The following is an 18,246-nucleotide window of genomic DNA, read 5'->3' as shown; positions in this document are numbered from 1 at the left end:
ACTTTTTACCCCATCATAACCTGAAATGTAAGAGAATTTTGTTCCTTTTTTATGTTTTTAGTGAACATGAGATTCAAGACAAGCATTTAAAAGTGTTCCATTTATTTTAAGGTTTATTATTATTGGGGTTTTACCCTTGCTCAGCTTTATCTTTAACATTAGTAAACAAAACGGTGTACCTGTCCATTTGAAACTGCATGGTCTGCCTTTAACAGAACTCACAATGTCTTGCAACAGACAAGCGCACTAATTCAGCACATCTACAAAAAGAAAAAAAAAGAAAAAAACATAATACTGAGCTCCACTGGACATTTGTCTCTGGAATATAAAGGAGTCATATTTCAGTACCGACCAGAAACCACAGTGAACCTGAGAACACATGATAGAAGCTTCCGGAGGTGTTCTTGGGGTCGAAGTCCCGTGTGCTAAGTTTATTTTGACCCTGAGACGAGGGTCCAAGCTGACCTGCGCCGGTTGGTCTCCACCCGTTACCATGCCGCAGACCTCATTAAAACCCCGCTCTACATCTGAGCCAACGACACAAGACTGACACCTCTCCACAAAATGGCTTTAACTGCTGAAAATTAATGTGGTTTTCAAGGGCAATCTCCATCTCCCTCTCTCTCTCTCTCTCTCTCTCTCATCATATTGACCGTTCATGGCTGATGATGCTCACAGCGATATAATGTGATGCACTCAAACTGAGCTGCACATTAATGCAGCATCAAAAGCCATCCAATCAGCCGGGCGCTCTGTTTAAAGGGTTTGAACAAAGTTAATCATAATGAGCTAAGTTCATTTTACAATGCAGTGAATGCAGCTTAAAGGGACGCATACCTCTTTAAAAACAGATTCAAGTGGAGAACTGCTGAATCTCATGCAGTCGTCTGGTTTGTGTTGGAGAACAGTAACTAGGGCGCTGTTTGCTAGAAGGCTCTCAGATGATGTAGCACAACCTCTGGCGGCCATGTTGGAGCTCTTGGACAACATCGTCTGGGAAGAGCTGCTTGTGATTCTACATGCATGTTTTGCCTGTTTCAATTCAATTACATAGGCCAGTGCTGTTTGAAAACTGACTGTGGTTTCCTATGGTTTTTATGTAGTTAACACAGTTTTACTAGGGTACTTTATGGTAATTACCATTTATATACTTTTAACCATGGCACTACCACAGTTTAACTAAGGTACTTCATGGTAATTATGGTTTCTATTCCTTAAACCGCTACAACAGTTTTACCATGGTACTTTAGGAAACTTATCATTTAAATACTTTAAACCATTGCACTACAACAGTATTACTATGGTACTTCATGGTAATTATGATTTATATACTTTTAACTGTGCTATTACCACAGTGCTTTGCTATGGTACTTCATAATAATTATGGTTTCTATACCTTTTTACTACCATGGTTTTACTATGGTACTTCATGGTAATTGTCATTTCTGTTCCTCAAACTGTTGTACTAAAACAGTTTTACCATGGCACTTTAGGGCAATTATGATTTATATACTTTAAACTGTGGTACTACCGCAGTTTTACTATGGTACTTTTGGGTAATTATCATCTCTATACTTTTAACCATGGTAATACCAGAATTTTACTTTGGTGCTTTAGGGTAATTATCATTTCAATACTTTAAACTGTGTACTACAGTAGTTTTACCATGCTACCATGGTAGTTAATGGTACTTACGGTTTATAGACTTTTAACCATGGTATTACCATGGTTTTACTATGGTACTTAATGGTAATTATGATTTACCGTATTTCACCAATTAATCACCGGGCCGCAAATAGCCGCCTGGTTCTTTTAAACGCCTGGGGACTTTGCGTATTAAACGCCCACCTGAATAACCGCCGGGGCGATTATTTGCATTATATTGCAGTAAAACCAAAATAAGGCTATTCACCTTATTTTTGCAGAAGTAAACAGTTAGCTGCACAATAACTGTGCGGCACTTCCGTTTTCTGTCAAAATAAGAGAGCTAGCTAACGTTAGAAAAAAAGGGTGTACCGTAATCTTAAATTGACCGACTAACTCTTATTTTGACAGAAAACGGAAATGTCAGAGGGAATGAGTTGCAGCGTGAGCGGTTTGCACTATGTTTGCATGTACAGATATGTTTACCTTATGCCTTACAGTACTTTTGTACTAAAAAATATGTTGGACAGTAACTATCATCACAATAATGGCCTGGTGCAGGTCTGTGTAAAAATAAATAAAGGCCTGCAGCGAATACACGCCTGGTTATTTTAAACGCCTGGGGTCCAAGTTGATTTTGCGTATTAAATGCCCGGGCTATTAATTGGTGAAATACGGTATATACATTTAACTGTGCTATTACTACAATTTTGCTATGGTACTTTGTAGTAATTATGGTTTCTATACCTTTAACTTTGGTACTACCATGGTTTTACTATGGTACTTAATGGTAATTGTCATTTCTATTCCTTAAACTGTTGTACTACAACAGTTTTACTATGGTACTTGAGGGCAATTATCATTTCTATACTTTTAACCATGGTACTACCACAGTTTTACTAGGGTGTTATGGTAACAATCCTAACTATAGTACTGCTGTGGGTTTTTAAGGTGTTTTAAGGTAAGTATGATTAATTGGTGGTAATACTGTAGAAAAGCAGTAGTTAGGCCAGTGTAAAAGCATTATTCAGAAACCGTGGTTTTACTTTCTGCCCCCCAAAAAACATAGTTACCATGAGTTACTTGCCATAAATGGTTAATTTTTGTTCATTGTGTTTGTAAAAGCTTGTTAGCTGGCTGATCTTAGTCCTTGGTCAGCTAACCATCGCTGTTTTGTTGTAGATCTGATTTGAACACTAGCTAATCTCTGTAGATAAAGTTAGTGTTAATCCTGGCCATTTACATTGGTTGTTTTCCTAAATCGCTAGCTTGTTAGCTGATGGTTTCTTCAGGTTAAAACAGACACAGCTAACGTTTGAAAACAAATGAACCCCACCAGACTATTCCTGTGACTCATTATGTTACCAAAAAGAACTTCACTCCACTATAAACTTTTTCTCTCCTGGTTTTTATAAAAGTTTTATTTATGTCTAGCCAGTTATCTGGTGGACCTCCATGCTGTGGTTCAAACGACTGCCAGCCCTTTATATTCCAACAAAAAGCCCTTCAGTTTTAATCCAATAGTGTCTGCTTTCTGCGTTGAGAGCGCCACAGGTCAAAGTAACAGCGCCCGGGGTAATTGTCTGGAGCAAAAGTGTATTTGCTTGTTTAAAACTGCTATAAAATAAGACTCCTTTCTCCACAAGCTAATATTCTGTGAGTCCACAAAGTCCACCAATCTTCTCTTTGTCAACAAAACTATTCCAGGCATTGCATTTCAGTAATATCTTAGAGTATTTGTTCCCTTTTTTCCCAGCTTTAGAGGGTTATTAATATTCACCAGTATTGCTTGGACTATTCTACGTAGACAATATGAATCCTTGACTTGAGTGGTAATCCTGTTTAATAGCAAATATAGAGCGACTGCCCCTTCTCAGACAGATAAAAACAATATGTGCTGTACATCAAAAATACAATTTAATCCTTAAAGCTTTGCATTGTATAATTGTATAATACACATGGGGGGAAAGCACTAGCCGTGTGAAGGAGCTACATATTTTGGTGAAACCCGGACACCGTACACGGGTGCGATGGGCTGCAAACGCCGTAGCAAAGCGATATAATATAGCACTGTAAGCATGTGATGCACACTTAGTGTACAGTACTGTAGAATGAAACATGACCTGGATTATGAGAGAAGGCTACTAAATATTTCAACTTGATACCCAGCACTTTGCTTGGAAAAACACGGCGATGAGACGAGCACATCTATCCACTGTACATGGACACCACGCGGAGCCCTTTTCCTTTCAACAGGGGCACTTTCTTTCCTCCGCCTTCTTCATGCAGCCTCCGTACAATCATTAGGCCTAAAGGGAGTAAATTAATCTTTCGCATTCAGTCGTACAACAACCATGGCTTGCTTCTTTTGGTTTCTGCTGACTGATTCCGTTCAGTGGCACTTAAATTGCTGCAAGTGTGATCCCTTCCCACCAGAGCATGGCGTATTTGTCCATTTGTTATTTGACTTTCTGTCTGTCTTCCTGTCACTCTGGCTTCCCGTCATTCTCTGAGGGAGGCTGACTTTTTATATATGTCTGGCTTTATTTTTGTCCAACACATTTTTAAATAAGTTAGGGCCCTGACAAATCTGTCTGTTCTTCTGTTTTTGTGTTTTTCACATACTCTCTCTGCCAGTAATGGGACATGTTACAGGCACGTGTAGGTATTTGTCCAATAGCAGGATAGGATTACCAGGAGGAAGGACCTGAATAGACACATTTCATACGTGTTAACACCCTTGCTTACACATAAAGCCTCTTTTGTTACTGCCTATAGCTTATCGATCTATTCTATGCATTAGATTCTTTAAGCTATTCATACTGAAAACAAGACCAGACGTTTTGACAGACAAATGTCCTATTCGGGATTGTCATCTCATCTTACAGTCAGTAGCCGATAACACAGAGTCACCTGGGCTCAGCTGACATTCTGCCATTATCCAAATGCTGTGGTGGCTGGTCACAAATCTTTTCAGTGGAGGGAGAGGCAAGTGGGATGTTCATATGTTCGTACATCCTTCCAACATTCAAACCGTTTTTGTTTTCAGCTTTTGAGCATTTCAAGTTATATGCACCCGCACAGCCTCCCCTGCAGGAGACAAATTCTTCTCTCACCTCCATCTAGACAAGACTCGACACAGGAGGGGGAAATACAAGCAGAGCAGAGCAGAGCGGGAGGCTACAATCAGGTCAGCTGGTCTGATTGGTCGGTTACCTCATCCAAGTCATCTTCCTCCACCCTCATCGGCTCGATGGCTCCAGAGGAGTGCTGCGACTGGCTGGAGCAGGACAGGCGCGAGGACTGGCTCTGCGTATCGTCGTCATGCTCCGCCCTCAACGCTTTCTTCCCAGGCTGCCCTTTCCTCTGCGCCTCATCCTCCCCTTCTTCCTCCTCCCTCCTCCTCCTCCCTTTCCTCTGCTCCTCCACGGTCCACATGCTTTCCTCCTCCAGCTCATCCTTTCCCTGCACCTCCCTGTCAAAGTCCAGCAGCTCTTCCATCATCTCCTCAATCTCCATCTCTCCATCCAGCTCTTCTTCTACCTCCGACCGGAGCTCACCCATGCTCTCAGTCCGGTTGGTGTCGTCAGTCTCCTCCTCTTCCCCGTCTCCTCTCAGCCTCTCGGGGGGGTCGCTGGCCTGGCTCTCCCCAAACTCCAGGATAGTGGGCAGGTTTCCCTGCTTGGGGCAGCGCTTCCTCAGGCTGACTAGGAAGGGCTGCGGCAGCGAGAAGATGTCAACGTTGTTGCCCAGGTCGATCCACGTCACGCTGGGAAAGCTGCCTGGGTCCTACGGTAGAACAAACACTTGTAATAACAATCATCATTAGTATTACTATACTGATCATAAACAAATAAGACCATCTTCAAGAGGAAAGGTAGCGTTTACCAGCTTCAACACCGTATTTTACATTGTGAACTACTCCGTCACTTCTGGTAGGGAATGTGACAAATTACTTTACAGCACAAGTTGTAGCCTGTCTCTTAAAAATCACTCATACAGCTAAACTGCATTCTCAATTAGGGGAATGTACTTGGTCATGGATTCCGTTTGTTTCTGATGTATCACAGGAATGTTTGTAATCACTTAGTCTGAAATCTGCACTAGGAGGAGGAGGGGGGTGGCAGATGGGTTAAACAACAGACTTTTTTTTTTTTTTTGGCATTTCTGCTTTATTTGACAGTCACAGTGGAGATAGACAGGAAAGGCAGGGGAGAGGGGATGAGATGCAGCAAAGGACCTGAGGTCGGATTTGAACCCTGGTTGCTGCGATCAGGACTAAGCCCCGGCACATGGTACGTGCTCTTAACTGGTGAGCTACCAGTGCGCCCCAAACAACAGACTTTGACCCAAGTGGTTTTTATACTTAAACCTAACCTTTCCCTAACCTTAACCAAGTACTTTTGGTGCATAAACCTAGCCATGTGACACTGATGTGCTATAAAAGCTAGAAATAAAGAAAACAGAATCAGAAAAAAGCAAATCAATAAATCAGAAACAAACGTAATCTGTGACAAAACATGTTTCCCCCTAAATGTAATTAAGAATGCACTTTACTTGTATGGGAATGCAATTTTTAGGAGACTGTGTTGGCACAAGAGTTCACAGTTTATGGCAATGGCAAGTGGCAGAAGCAGTGAAAGGCTGAAAATTCCCTTTAAACATGTTGACTCTCCTCAGTAAAGGAAAAGGCACCAGGGAGGGGAGAGGATTCAGAAAATAACAAGGTTTCTTGGAGGTGTGGTCTTGACACTGGTGATAACCACTGGCATGAAACAGAAGTCATTCTGAAGAAGGTCCATTGACTGAAATGTCAATTACACAACTTCTTCAAGTGCAGCAGTGTATTCTATGAAATAGATGCTACCAGCTGTCTCCACCGTGGTCTTGTATGGTTACAGTACTTACAGGAAAGTATTATGGCAGTTAATCTGACGATAACAGACTGATGTTTAAAAATGCTGCACCTTTAACAGTGTGATTACCTTGAGGGCGTCGGTCAGCTCCTTCAAAATAGCCCTGGTCAGCCTGTTGCCGTTGAGCGCCAGGGTCTCGAGGTGCGGCAGGGCGGCCAGGGTGGGCAGGAGGAGGAGGAAAGCCTCGTCAGTCAGCTCGGTGAAGCCCAGCTCCAAGCTGACCACGATGGCAGCATGGCGCTGCAGGTGGCCACAAAGACGCTCCATGTCCCGGACCGTTAGAGGGATGCCGGACAGGTCCAACGCCCCGCTGGGCGGAGGGGCCGAAAGCACGGCCTTCAGACTGGAGACAGAGGATGGGATGGAGACAAACACACAGTGAAATAAGACAGAGAGTCAGACTGGTATCAGTTTAGAAGTATACTGGACCTTGTGAATGCATTCAAAAAGCCCAGTTCTCCATAACATAATGCACAACCACAGTATTTAAAAATTAGAATAGAATAGAAGCCTTTATTGTCATTGTATGCCAGACACAATGAAATTGGAGGTGCTGCTCCTAATGGTGCACAACAACAATCTACATAATAAAAACACATCCACACACGTTCCACATTTAAAATCATAAAATAGACATGAGTCCAAAGTGCAATCTGCATCAAGCATAGACATAGAGTCCATAGAGCAATAATTAGTGCCAAAAATGCACAAATGTATATGCACTCTTTTTTTTTTTTATATATATATATCAAAATCCTGTTACTTTTGCTTCCAAGACTGGTTGTTTTCCAAGACTGGTTGTTTACACTGGTTGTTTTGCGGTGTACCAGAAAGTATACATAAAAATTCAGAGCAATAATTCCATCAGAGATTATTTAAATGACTTTCACTCCTTTCATCATATAAATCCTGAATTTTTACACCTTTTAAAGTGACAGAGTGGCAACATGGGATCGTTGTGAAAACCCTGTTTCCTTCTGCAAGGACAGCAGACTTGTCTCCCAGTGACTGAATTCATTCATTCTGAAGCATCCAGCATTAGTGAAGTGTTTCATAGTGGATTACTTCTCTAACGAGGATCCAATGGATGTAAGTGATTTTCTCTTTCCATGTCTGTTATGGTCCAACCTGCTCACTATTGTGCAGTCTCTCCCTGCGTTATGTCCCATCCCAGCATCCCATTGGACCACTAACACCTTGAAATATGGAAACAACAAACCACAAAAATGTGGTTTCCTTGGGACTTTAAAAATTAAATATTGGCACACCAGTGTCATTAATAACCTCACACTGCCTTAAAGAGCTGGTAACCCACCTAAAAGAATTTCATTAGTGCAGCTTTCAGTGGAGAGGTTTGTGTCCCATCATGGTCTAAATGCTATTTCACAGCATTCAGTGTTTCTCGTGAGTCCTTGCCATTCTTTTGAATTTCTGGGCAAATGGTCAAATATAAACATACTGAACTGAGCTGAATAAATTAGAAATAGTGGTTATCATCAGTTGTATTGGCCCTCAAAGCCCGTGTTGGTCTAAGCCTGTAGAGCTGGGATACCCCCTTTTTGGAGAATAAAAGGGGGACAGGGGTAAAACGAGCCATTACTGACTTCTTTCTGTTCAAAATGTATAATAAAAGAACTTTCTAAAAATGAAAAATAAAAAGGACTGAAGTGAATTTTGATCTCTCACAGCAACAGCACTACTATCCACCAGCTTCTGGGATTCACAGGGTTAAAGGGAAACTTTGGGACTGCAGTTATTCTGCACATATACTTTGGGATGTGACTGGCTTTTGGGGGGCATTGGGCGGGCACAATCAATGTCCTGGGGGGCCACATGTGGCCCACGGGCTGGACTTTGCCCATCTATGCTGTAGAGTAAGAAAAGAAAAATGAAAAACAAAGAGGGGATGAAAAAAGGCAGTCCACACACGATGAGGTAATTTGCACAGAAAATATTTACTGTGCTATGGAGGCTAATGGAAACTAAGCAAACAGGCCACTTGAGAATCCCCAAGAGCTCTGGGGACACACAGACAAAGAGAGAGACACCGGAGGGGGGGGATTGAGGACTTTAGCTACCAGAGTTCATGGAATGAAAAATGTCTGTTGAACAGTGAAACACTTTAAGCCATACTCTCCAAACACACAGCCTAAGCTAAAAATAAACGCAGCGGGTTGTCTGGATTTGGCAACAAATCAAGTGAGCCAAGCACAAAGGCCTGAACTGGGGTTCTAGTCCATAAAAAGGAAAACTGAGATCAGGAGTTGAATTTTTTCCAGCTTACAAAATGAAAACAATACTCACAATGCATGTTCGCCAGAGCTGACCCCAATTATCCCCCACACATCATATACACATTCATACAGCTTAGACACACACACACACACACACACACACACACACAGAAAGTACTTATTAAGGATTAACCGTACAGTAGTAAATCTGCTTCCCTATAGGCAGTACATTGGCAGAACATGTGCTGAGGCAGAGACCTACAGCGCCGGCAGGTTGAGGATCAAGCAGGAAACTTTAGGGATGAAAACCATACATCAGCTCGATAACTGATATAAAACCGTGGGATTGAGTCGAAGCTTTGAGAGCTCCAGTCAGTTCACAGTTAAGCGCTTCTTCGTTCACATTCAAGAATGACTCACGGACAGAATCTAGGCCAGAGCCACCCAAAGCAAGGATCACGGGTCAACGTTAGCCCTCCAAAAGTCTGCCTCACTCTCCTGTGGGACTCAATCTGTATTTTATTTTGATGATCATATTTGAGGGGAGATTTTGAGAAAACATCCTTAAAGTCACAGTGAAATGCACAAGGACTTTCTCATTTTCTTGGCTAATTCTTTATATCGTAACACAAATCTTTAAACAAAAGATAGCAAAACTTAATTATTATTTGCTTGCACTACATTAAATTAACACTTTTCCCTTTAGGAAACAGCTTTTTTTAGTCTCTACTTCATGGTGTACCAGTAGGTATTCTTAAAAATTCACACCGTCATGTCATGTTAAAAAAAAAATACTAAGTGGTGTGAAGACAGTGCCCTATTTATTAACAACAGTAAGACTAAGGAGCTGGTTATTGTGAGTCACCACAATGTCTGTCATTATTTTCCATGACAGGCACTTGTTTGTTTGTGCATGGTATGGGTACCTGGGAGCTAAGAAAAAATAAAAAAATAAAATAAAATAAACCGTCCAGAAAATGATTGGGAAAGAGCAGCGACAACTAAAAAGCAGGTGAGACAAAAAGCCGGGCAACTTGTCTCTGATCCTGTCCGTCCCTTAAAGAAGAAGAGAAACTGCACACAGGAAAAAATTTACAAAAGGTCCTTCGTACCAAATGCAATAACTGCATCAGCACCACTCACACTGGAACCATGTCCACTATTGCTGTCTGTGCTGTGCATGTTGCGCTTTTATTTTTGTAAGTATTGTGATTTTCTGTGATGTGTTTTAAGCGACCTGTGAAGCCAAAGGCAGATTTCCACATCTGTGCACAATAACCATGATCTTAGAAAGAAAAACAGTGACGTGTCAGATTTTTTCACAATCCACCCATCTTCCTGTCCCATCCCATATCCTGTTTCTTTGTCGAAAGACACCAGTGACTGATTTTTTTTTTTTTTTTTTTTAAATTTGAACAAACCAGAGTTTGTGAGGCTAAAAATTTTATGTAAAAACTGTGACATTTCATGTTTGTTTGGGTCCAGACTGCTTGTTTTCCAGCACTCCCTCCCCATGTCACGTTGTGTCCCTGCATCCTGTTACAGCTGGAAATATGTAAGCTGTGATTTTTTGTGTCTCTAGCAAACAAAATTATAACAGACACTTGTGCTTATTTGCTCCATGTGTAAGCAATCTGCATCCAGCTGTAGTTTTCAGTCGCTGGCCCAACACACATGAAACATTTCAAAGAATGTTATAAAAAAAAAAAGTTTTGGTGGCTTCAATCTGGTCTGATCATTTTGCATCAGTCTTGTGCTTGTCGGTCTGTTTTGGGGCATTTCTCGCTCTCTGCCATCTGAGATCAGAGCTTTGTGAGCCCCCACCCAATCCCCTCTGCCTCCTCACTGCGCCCCTCCCACCGCCTGAAACACTTGAGCATGTCGCTGCAATTTGTTTGAATGCACTTGGATCTAGACGCTGAATGTGACCAAACCTTGGAGGAAATCCAGGGTTTCCTGCAGAGCTTTCTGGTAACAGCAGGTCGGTTTAACAAAAGAGCATTCCTGCCTTGAGAGATGAATAAAAATCCATTCAAGAAAATATGTCATTTATGAGAGTGAATTTGCAGCGTCCAACCTCTGCACGCAAGTCAAAAGCACTGCTGTGATCGTATTACACGAGTCAGGTAATACAAGTGCACTGGTTTAACTTTAGCCGACATATCCATCGTCAAAAAAAAATGTATGTTTAAATAACCAGTCTGGTTATTTTCAGAATCTCCGGAAGGCAAAATATTAGCTAGGTTATTTTAATGTAGGACCTTACAAGACAGGGCAGACAGTCTACTATGATGCAAAATGATTTAAGCTGCTGTAGTATTAGTGGATAATGCATGCATGATGTAATTAACTCCTTTCAAAATACATGGTTTTGAAAAGTGAGGCCTGGATAGAAGAATATTATTTCGCTGTTAAAGGGAATATCCAGACACAGAAAACGTTTGGGAAGATGAGATACATGTAACATCTCTGATTGCTTCTGCCAAAAAGCCTCTTTGTCCACGCCTGTGTGTCCTGAGGCTACTTCCTGAGGAAACTATTCTGTCTAGCGCTAATATAAAAATGATCAGTCTTTGCTTCCTCAGGCCAAACATAATATTGCCATTCGGTGGAAAAAGATAGATGTACGAACCGTCAGGTCGATGGCTGAAACAAGTATTTCCAGCTGTCTGGCCAGGGAGGAACTGACATTTGCTATCAAAGGAAAGCCAGACAAATTTCTGCAAAAAGTCTGTCTATGGAAGTAAGCCACCAAGAATATTTCTGTGCATCACAATATATGTTTTGTACCACCACTTTCAAACAGCTAAAGACGTTTGCACTGAATGTTGTGATGATCGGGCTGTATTCAGTTCGGTCCAAAGGTCTGAGTGCACTCTCAAGAACTAACAGGTTTTACTCAGCTGATACTTTTTATGCAAAAAGTACATTATTTAGAGGTTTTAGATTGCTGAGTGTAAAACTGCAATATATGTAAACATTTTGAAAATTTTGCAGACTGAACAAGCTGTGATTAAAGAAAAACTGAAGTCTGGTAGAGTTCAGTATTTCTTTTTAGCACATGAATACAAACAAATATAATATAACTCAAATATACTCCCTGCTCCTGTTATCTCTCCACTTGAATTGGAAAGTAGATTCTGCAGGTGGCGTCTGCAGTACGACTGCACAATGAATCAAAATGGTATCGAAATGGCAATTCAGATAAGTGCAGTATCCACATCGCAGCAGCTGCAGTTTCTGGATACAGTTTAAATGTGACAGAGTACCATGACCAATACAAATCACATTCTCCAAACATTAAAAGACATGAAGCTTTAGTGCAGACTCCAGCAAAAAAATGACACCATCCTCACTTTACTAGTTTTTTCCCAGTTAAAATGGAAATTACGATGCAAAAATGACCACTCCCACTAAAATCACAAATACTGTCACAACTGCAATATCTGTCACTATATTTGCAATTTGATTTATTTACAAGATTGCGCAGCCCTAGTCTGTACTTTCACAAATAATTGTATTTAAATGAATAAAAATGGGCACTGGGACTTGTTGTTTGGCATAATCTGCTTTGCACGTTTGTTTATGTGCTGAAAGTGTTAAATTCCTGTGTTCATACCAAATATCTTGCAGAAATTGAGAAAGACTGGTGATGCACATGCTGTATATTTTTGATACTTCACAGTGCATGATCAGCGTCTTGTATTGGCCCCAGAGTTATAAAACTTTCTCCACCTTCTGGAGGGAATTTGAGCCATGAGTTACGTGAACATGTAACACCACGGCAACGTAAACACACAAGGTGACTGTATGTCACCGTCTCATATGAAACACCCAGCATATCCTTTTTTGAAAACATGTTGGGAGTTGCGCACAGATCTCAGCCCCGCCGTGCTATTGGTCACTCTCTAGCCGGGGTGAGTGACCTTGGTTTGGAGAGGAGGTGTGTCCCTCTCTCTCTCCACCGTGGGATTCTGGTCTGAGGCCAAACACATCATCAGCGGGCTGAACTCTCTCACCATCTCATCTGCTTTTTATTTGCACACTACTAGTTTTGCCTCTTTTTTGTTTGTTGCTTTAAAGCGAGCGGGGCGGTGTGGGGCTGGGAAGACGGGAAGAGTACGGAGCTGGGAAGAGTACGGAGAGACGGAGAGAGGGATCAGGCATGGGAAAAGGCCGAGAGACGAGTTCAGAAACATATCTTCATGTGATAACACATCAAACAAATGTTTTTTTGTTTTTTTTTTTTAAATGGTTTATTATAAGGTTATTAATTAGGATCATAAACAAGTTATAACACAAATTTTATAAACAGACACAGGCTCACTATTTGGCAATATCATGTAAAGTAATCTAAGCAACTAGCAAGATCTTAGAATTAACAGAATAACTGCAGTGCAGCAGTAACTTGATCTTGCCAAATAGTGAGCCTGTTATAACTTGTTTATGATCGTTTATTAATGATTTATGAAGCGTTTACAAGCTAATAACCTAATTATAAACCATTCATAAACCCTTTGTAAAGGGGAAGTGGTACTGTTTTTTGCTTTTTTTTTGTTTTCATCACAGCATCAATACATTACAGTGCACAGTGGAAAACACTCTCCACTTCAGTCCACTCACAGGTTCAGGTTTACATTCTGATCAATCACAGCAGCAGCTCTTTTAACTAATTAGCAAAAGCTCAATCAGAGAGATGCAGTTAATCAGAGCATACAGGGACCGGGCGGAGCAGCAGAAACAGCCTGAAGCTGCTGCTGCAATTCAACTGCACTCACTCCAAAGAAGTGACTTCCAGTACAGTGCCTTTACATTTACACATTTACACTCAGTTTTTTATTGTTCATGTCCAAGTCCAGCCCTGTGATGGACCGGCGACTTGTCCATGGTGTTTCCTCTGACTTCCACCCAGACAGGCTTCAACGTGTCTGGCGTGTCTGGCTGGATTACACACATGACGATTCTGGCAAACGTGCAGTTCATGCACATACAACATTGATTTAAGGAGGTTTTAGAATAATAATTTAGTCTAAAATTAAACTGATTTTTGTGTTGGGTTGATGTGTGTGTGTGTGTAGGGGGCGTGATAATATCAAATATCGCAGTATTTAAGCGGCACAATATGTCATGCCATGAAAATTATGTTTTGTTTTGTTAGGTTTTGTTCTTGTGTCTTGTCTCGTGACTTCCTGTTTTATTTTGATATCCCACTCTCCTCTTGTGTCAGGTCACTTGCCCTTCCCCTTGTGTGTTTCCCTCTAGTCTGATTGTCTGCCACGCCCTGATTGTTTCCACCTGTTCCCCATTACCTTGTGTGTATAGATAGTCCGTGTTTCCCTTTGTCCTGTGCGAGTTCGTCCTGCTTCGTCTTGTTTTGTCCTGCTTTATCACGTCACGTCCATGATCCTTGTCACGTCACGTCAAGTCTCAAGTCAGGTTTTGTATTTCCGTTGCTACTTTGTTTTGTCATTGTTTTGCTCTCTTGTTTCTTTGATACTTTTGCCTTGCCTTTGTTTGTTATTCCTCGTTAAGAGAGATTTTCCGTTGATACTTTTGTCATAGTATATTTCTGTTGTCACTTTGTATGGATATTTAAGTTGTTACTTTATTATTAAAAGTTTTTTCTTTAGAACTCTTGTTTGGAGTCGTGCGTTTGGGTTCTTAATTTTGTTCAGCCCTGACACAATATTGCGATATAAAATTTTAGATGCTTACTTTTACTTGCAAACAATTTAGAATTGCACAGGAAAAATTACACATAGAAAGAAACTCTTCTAAAAACGTAGTCCCTACGTTTTATTCTGAGTGCATAAATGAAAATGTCAGCAAGGTGAACTTTACCTCTAAGTCAGTACGATGACTTGGCCCTGCTCTCACCGTCACTTACATTTCCGATTTTCCCACAAGAAACGTGTTAGCCGGGGCTGCGGTGAGGCGATGGAATAGGATGGGAATAAGCTTACCTAAATAAAGAAAGTGGAAACCTTTATGTTTGTGTTTCTTTTCTCCTCAGCTGGGGGAGGAAAAAAAAAAAAGTCTAGCTCAGTTAGTTTTCACTGACTACCAGCGGTTACATGCAGAGAGACAAGGCAGCGCCAAGGTCACAGTTTGCCATGGCACGACTGAAATAATTTGAGACATTTACACAAATTATGTATTCACACAAATAAAGCCGACCTCCGGCTCCTCTCTCGCTCACCGCATCACATCTGTATCACCTTTCCCTCAGCTCTCCCTGCCTCCGCTTGACCCCAGATCACCTCGTCTCTCTCTCCGGCTCACATGTTTTTCTCCTCTTCCTCGCTTTATTAACGCTCCTCTTCATGGCTATCAACAGAGTGCGGCGTTTGATATTAGACTGTGGTGCTAAACGTCAAGCAAGAAATTTATTTGGACACCATAACTAAATAAAAACACAGGATTTGGACGATTGTTCCCTCCAAGCTGATTTTAATGTACCCCATTGAGCAGAGCATCGCATCAGTCATCAGTCACTTTTCCATTTAGCACTCATAAATCTACATCTATAAAGTGATCTCACACTCTCTTACAATATGTTCAGACAGGCAGTGAGCCAGCTCTTCACATATGTGACAGGTTCATTCTAAGGCCTGAAAAAAAGAGAAAGCACAGGGAATCTAGTCTTTTCAGGCCACATGTGATCTGAAGTGCGATTCACGTCACACCTCTGGCGCTGCAGCCTCTGCCTGAGCTCCTCGACAACGGCCTTAATTACATTTCACCTCCATCCACGTGCACTGTAACTGTCATCCTCCCTCGGTCTGTTCCCGGCTGCCTCTATTTTCATCTGTATGTGATTCACTCCTCGGTAAATATATGCAGATATCCACGTGTACCGTCTCTGCTTGTATCCTGGATCTCTGCCTCTGAAATATCTGGAACCACCCACTTGTCTCTTGAAATAGACGCGCGAGGTGAGTCCAGGTGAGAGCTGCGATCTTTCATTGATTTCAGCTCCATCTGCCTCAGCCGTGAAGGGGAATCTGGACATCAGCTGACGTGCACACCTTGCACACCTCCGCATGTTGTCCCTCTCTCTCATCTTCCTCTTCGGTCGCTCTCGCACATCAATTGACCGATCCTAAGCCCCGCCTCCCTTAGTTACTGTTGCTAGGTTGGACGAGGTTTATGTGTTCAGTCATGGAGGAAATGAGATACAGTGATTCAGCTACTCAACGTGTTTATTCACTGTTTTTAACAATCATGCACATGATATGTCTGTGTTTTCAACGTCTTCTGCAGAATCTAGCCATGCCAGGGTCGAAGCATGGACAAAGATTCACACTTTGATATTTATGCTGCATATCTCGATAGCGATACGATGTGACCATGGGCTCACACTTACTTGAAATTTTAAGTGTAGCAACAGTGAAAATTAAGCTTTCTTCATAAACAGCATAATAATACCAAATGCAGTTACTTCAAGCATTTTATTGATGTGTCTTATTGATGTGCATTCAAATTTTAATAAAAAGGCTGCAACCTCTGCTTCGACACAATGCTTCAACGGTATTTTAAGTGTAACAACAGAGAAAATTAAGCATTCTTCATCAAGCAACATAATAATTCAAATGGACATAGAAAATGTAGTTCCCGTCACAAAATATTTTTTGAGACTGTCTTAGGCTAACCCTAACTCTAAATTTGATATTGTTTATATTGTTGCCTTTTGAGATATTAATTTATTGCATGTTAATATATAGATAACAATATAATAACAATATATCATTCAGCTCTCGTAGCGATTTGGCCTCTACTTTTTCACTACGACATTCGAAAAGGCGGCTCTGCCCTGTCCAAGACGCACAAGCTTTAAACGGTTCTGTCTTTCTGTGTTCATTTCCACAGTTTCAATCAAACATGCAAAATGCTACATATCAAAATGTCCAGCGACAATTGCTAAATCTAAACATGGTCACGGTCAAAGCGACTGCTCTTCTTCTTTTTACGGTACGTCGTTTCATGAATTCAGCGCAATAACTCATCTTGAACCAAACACAGGTGTGCTTGTTAATCTTAATATTCATGTTTGTGGTGGGACACACAGGTGGGTCCAGGTGGGCACAACATTTCACCAAGGATTTTTTTTTTTTTTAAAGCAGCAGCATAAAACGTCTGAAAACACTTTTACATCTAGAGAAACGTCATTCATATCTATGGAGAGAGATGTTTTGGGCAACATTTACTAAGCAGTGATGGGCTGGTTTGTATTTTGGATTGGTAAATTTTCACCCTATCGGCTGGTGTGTGTGTGCACAGTTGACGTTAAGTCTCCTTATGCCTTGTCTTTCCTCCCTTCTTCCCTGTGACCGAGGCGAGAACCCCCCTCTCCTCCTCTGTTCCTGTGCAACCAGGTTTGCAGGAGCAGAGCGGAGGGAGCGAGAGGTGCGGCGGACTTCTGCTTCGTTAGCGCGGCTCACGTGCAGAGGAACGTCTCACCTCTGCCACCCAGGAAACATTATTCTCAGCTTCTCCTGCTTGAGTGGGCAATCGTCAAACGCCCATTTCAAAGGGACATGGCTGACTGGTGCAGGATTTTATCCCGACCCAAACACTACAGCAGCTGATTTCACTGATTTGCACACCTCCAAGCAGAGAGGGAGAGCTAATCAGTGAAAAGTGCTGGGCTGTTTTGTCGGGAACGGCACCTGCACGCACACGCCACGTGAGGACACTTATCTTGCCGGCATGACAGCGAATGCTGTTTTTTGCGGCTCAGGTGTCCCGTAAAAGCATTTTAGAGTTGATGTTTTTTCCTAGCAACATAACCAGCAGAAATTCAATCAGCGTACGCCTATATGAAAGTTTCACTTGTTGCCTGTCCACCGGCCATGGTGTTACTTTTGTCTGTTTTGACTGTTTTGGCTGTGTTAAGAAGACTAGAAACTACTGCTACTGAAAACTTCTGCATATGTAGCTCATTTAAAATGCCCTCAGGGTAAAAGTTACTGAATTAATTTTTAGAAACTTAAACTGAAAAAATGCTTTTCTCATGTTAATGTACCCTAAAATGTCTGATCTTGACTATACTGACTCAAAACGTGCACAAAAACTACTCCATTACAGCGACATGAATAAATGTAATTAGTTACTCTGATTCCTGGCTTTGAGATGGTAAGTTTGAAAGTTCACCAAATGTCACTGCAAAGTCTGTTTGCATCCATTATGCCTGACATTGTTTTGAGCTTCACTTCTCATCTTCTGGCTAAATGATGCGTGAAAATGAAGCAGAAACTGATTAGTGAAGCCACTGGCTTACAGTCATTCATTCATTTACAAAGAGCGATTGAGTGGAGCTCTGGATAAAGTGTCTTTATCCCTCTGAAGGCCAGCGAGGACAATGTGAATGAATGCACAGTGGGTGATATCATTATTCACACAACTACAAGAGGCTGCCAGTCCATTGGGCGTGAGCTTGGATTCCAGCTGAT

General features: G+C 41.5%; 1 protein-coding gene across 1 annotated transcript in view; it reads right to left on the bottom strand.

Annotated features, from left to right (window-relative positions):
* Positions 1 to 2,578: 2,578 nt before the first annotated feature.
* The window catches only part of lrrc75a (leucine rich repeat containing 75A), a 61,098-nt gene continuing 45,430 nt past the window's right edge, over positions 2,579 to 18,246 (bottom strand). The window contains exons 4-5 of the mRNA XM_030067514.1: positions 6,630 to 6,903; positions 2,579 to 5,433 (exon numbers count right to left, since the gene is read on the bottom strand). Coding sequence (XP_029923374.1) covers positions 4,831 to 5,433; positions 6,630 to 6,903 — 877 coding nt within the window. The 3' untranslated portion in view covers positions 2,579 to 4,830. The remainder of the gene's footprint in view (positions 5,434 to 6,629; positions 6,904 to 18,246) is intronic.

Source organism: Myripristis murdjan, chromosome 13, assembly GCF_902150065.1.
Source record: "Myripristis murdjan chromosome 13, fMyrMur1.1, whole genome shotgun sequence".
Lineage (NCBI taxonomy): Eukaryota > Metazoa > Chordata > Actinopteri > Holocentriformes > Holocentridae > Myripristis > Myripristis murdjan.
This window is presented reverse-complemented; position numbering and strand designations above follow the sequence as displayed.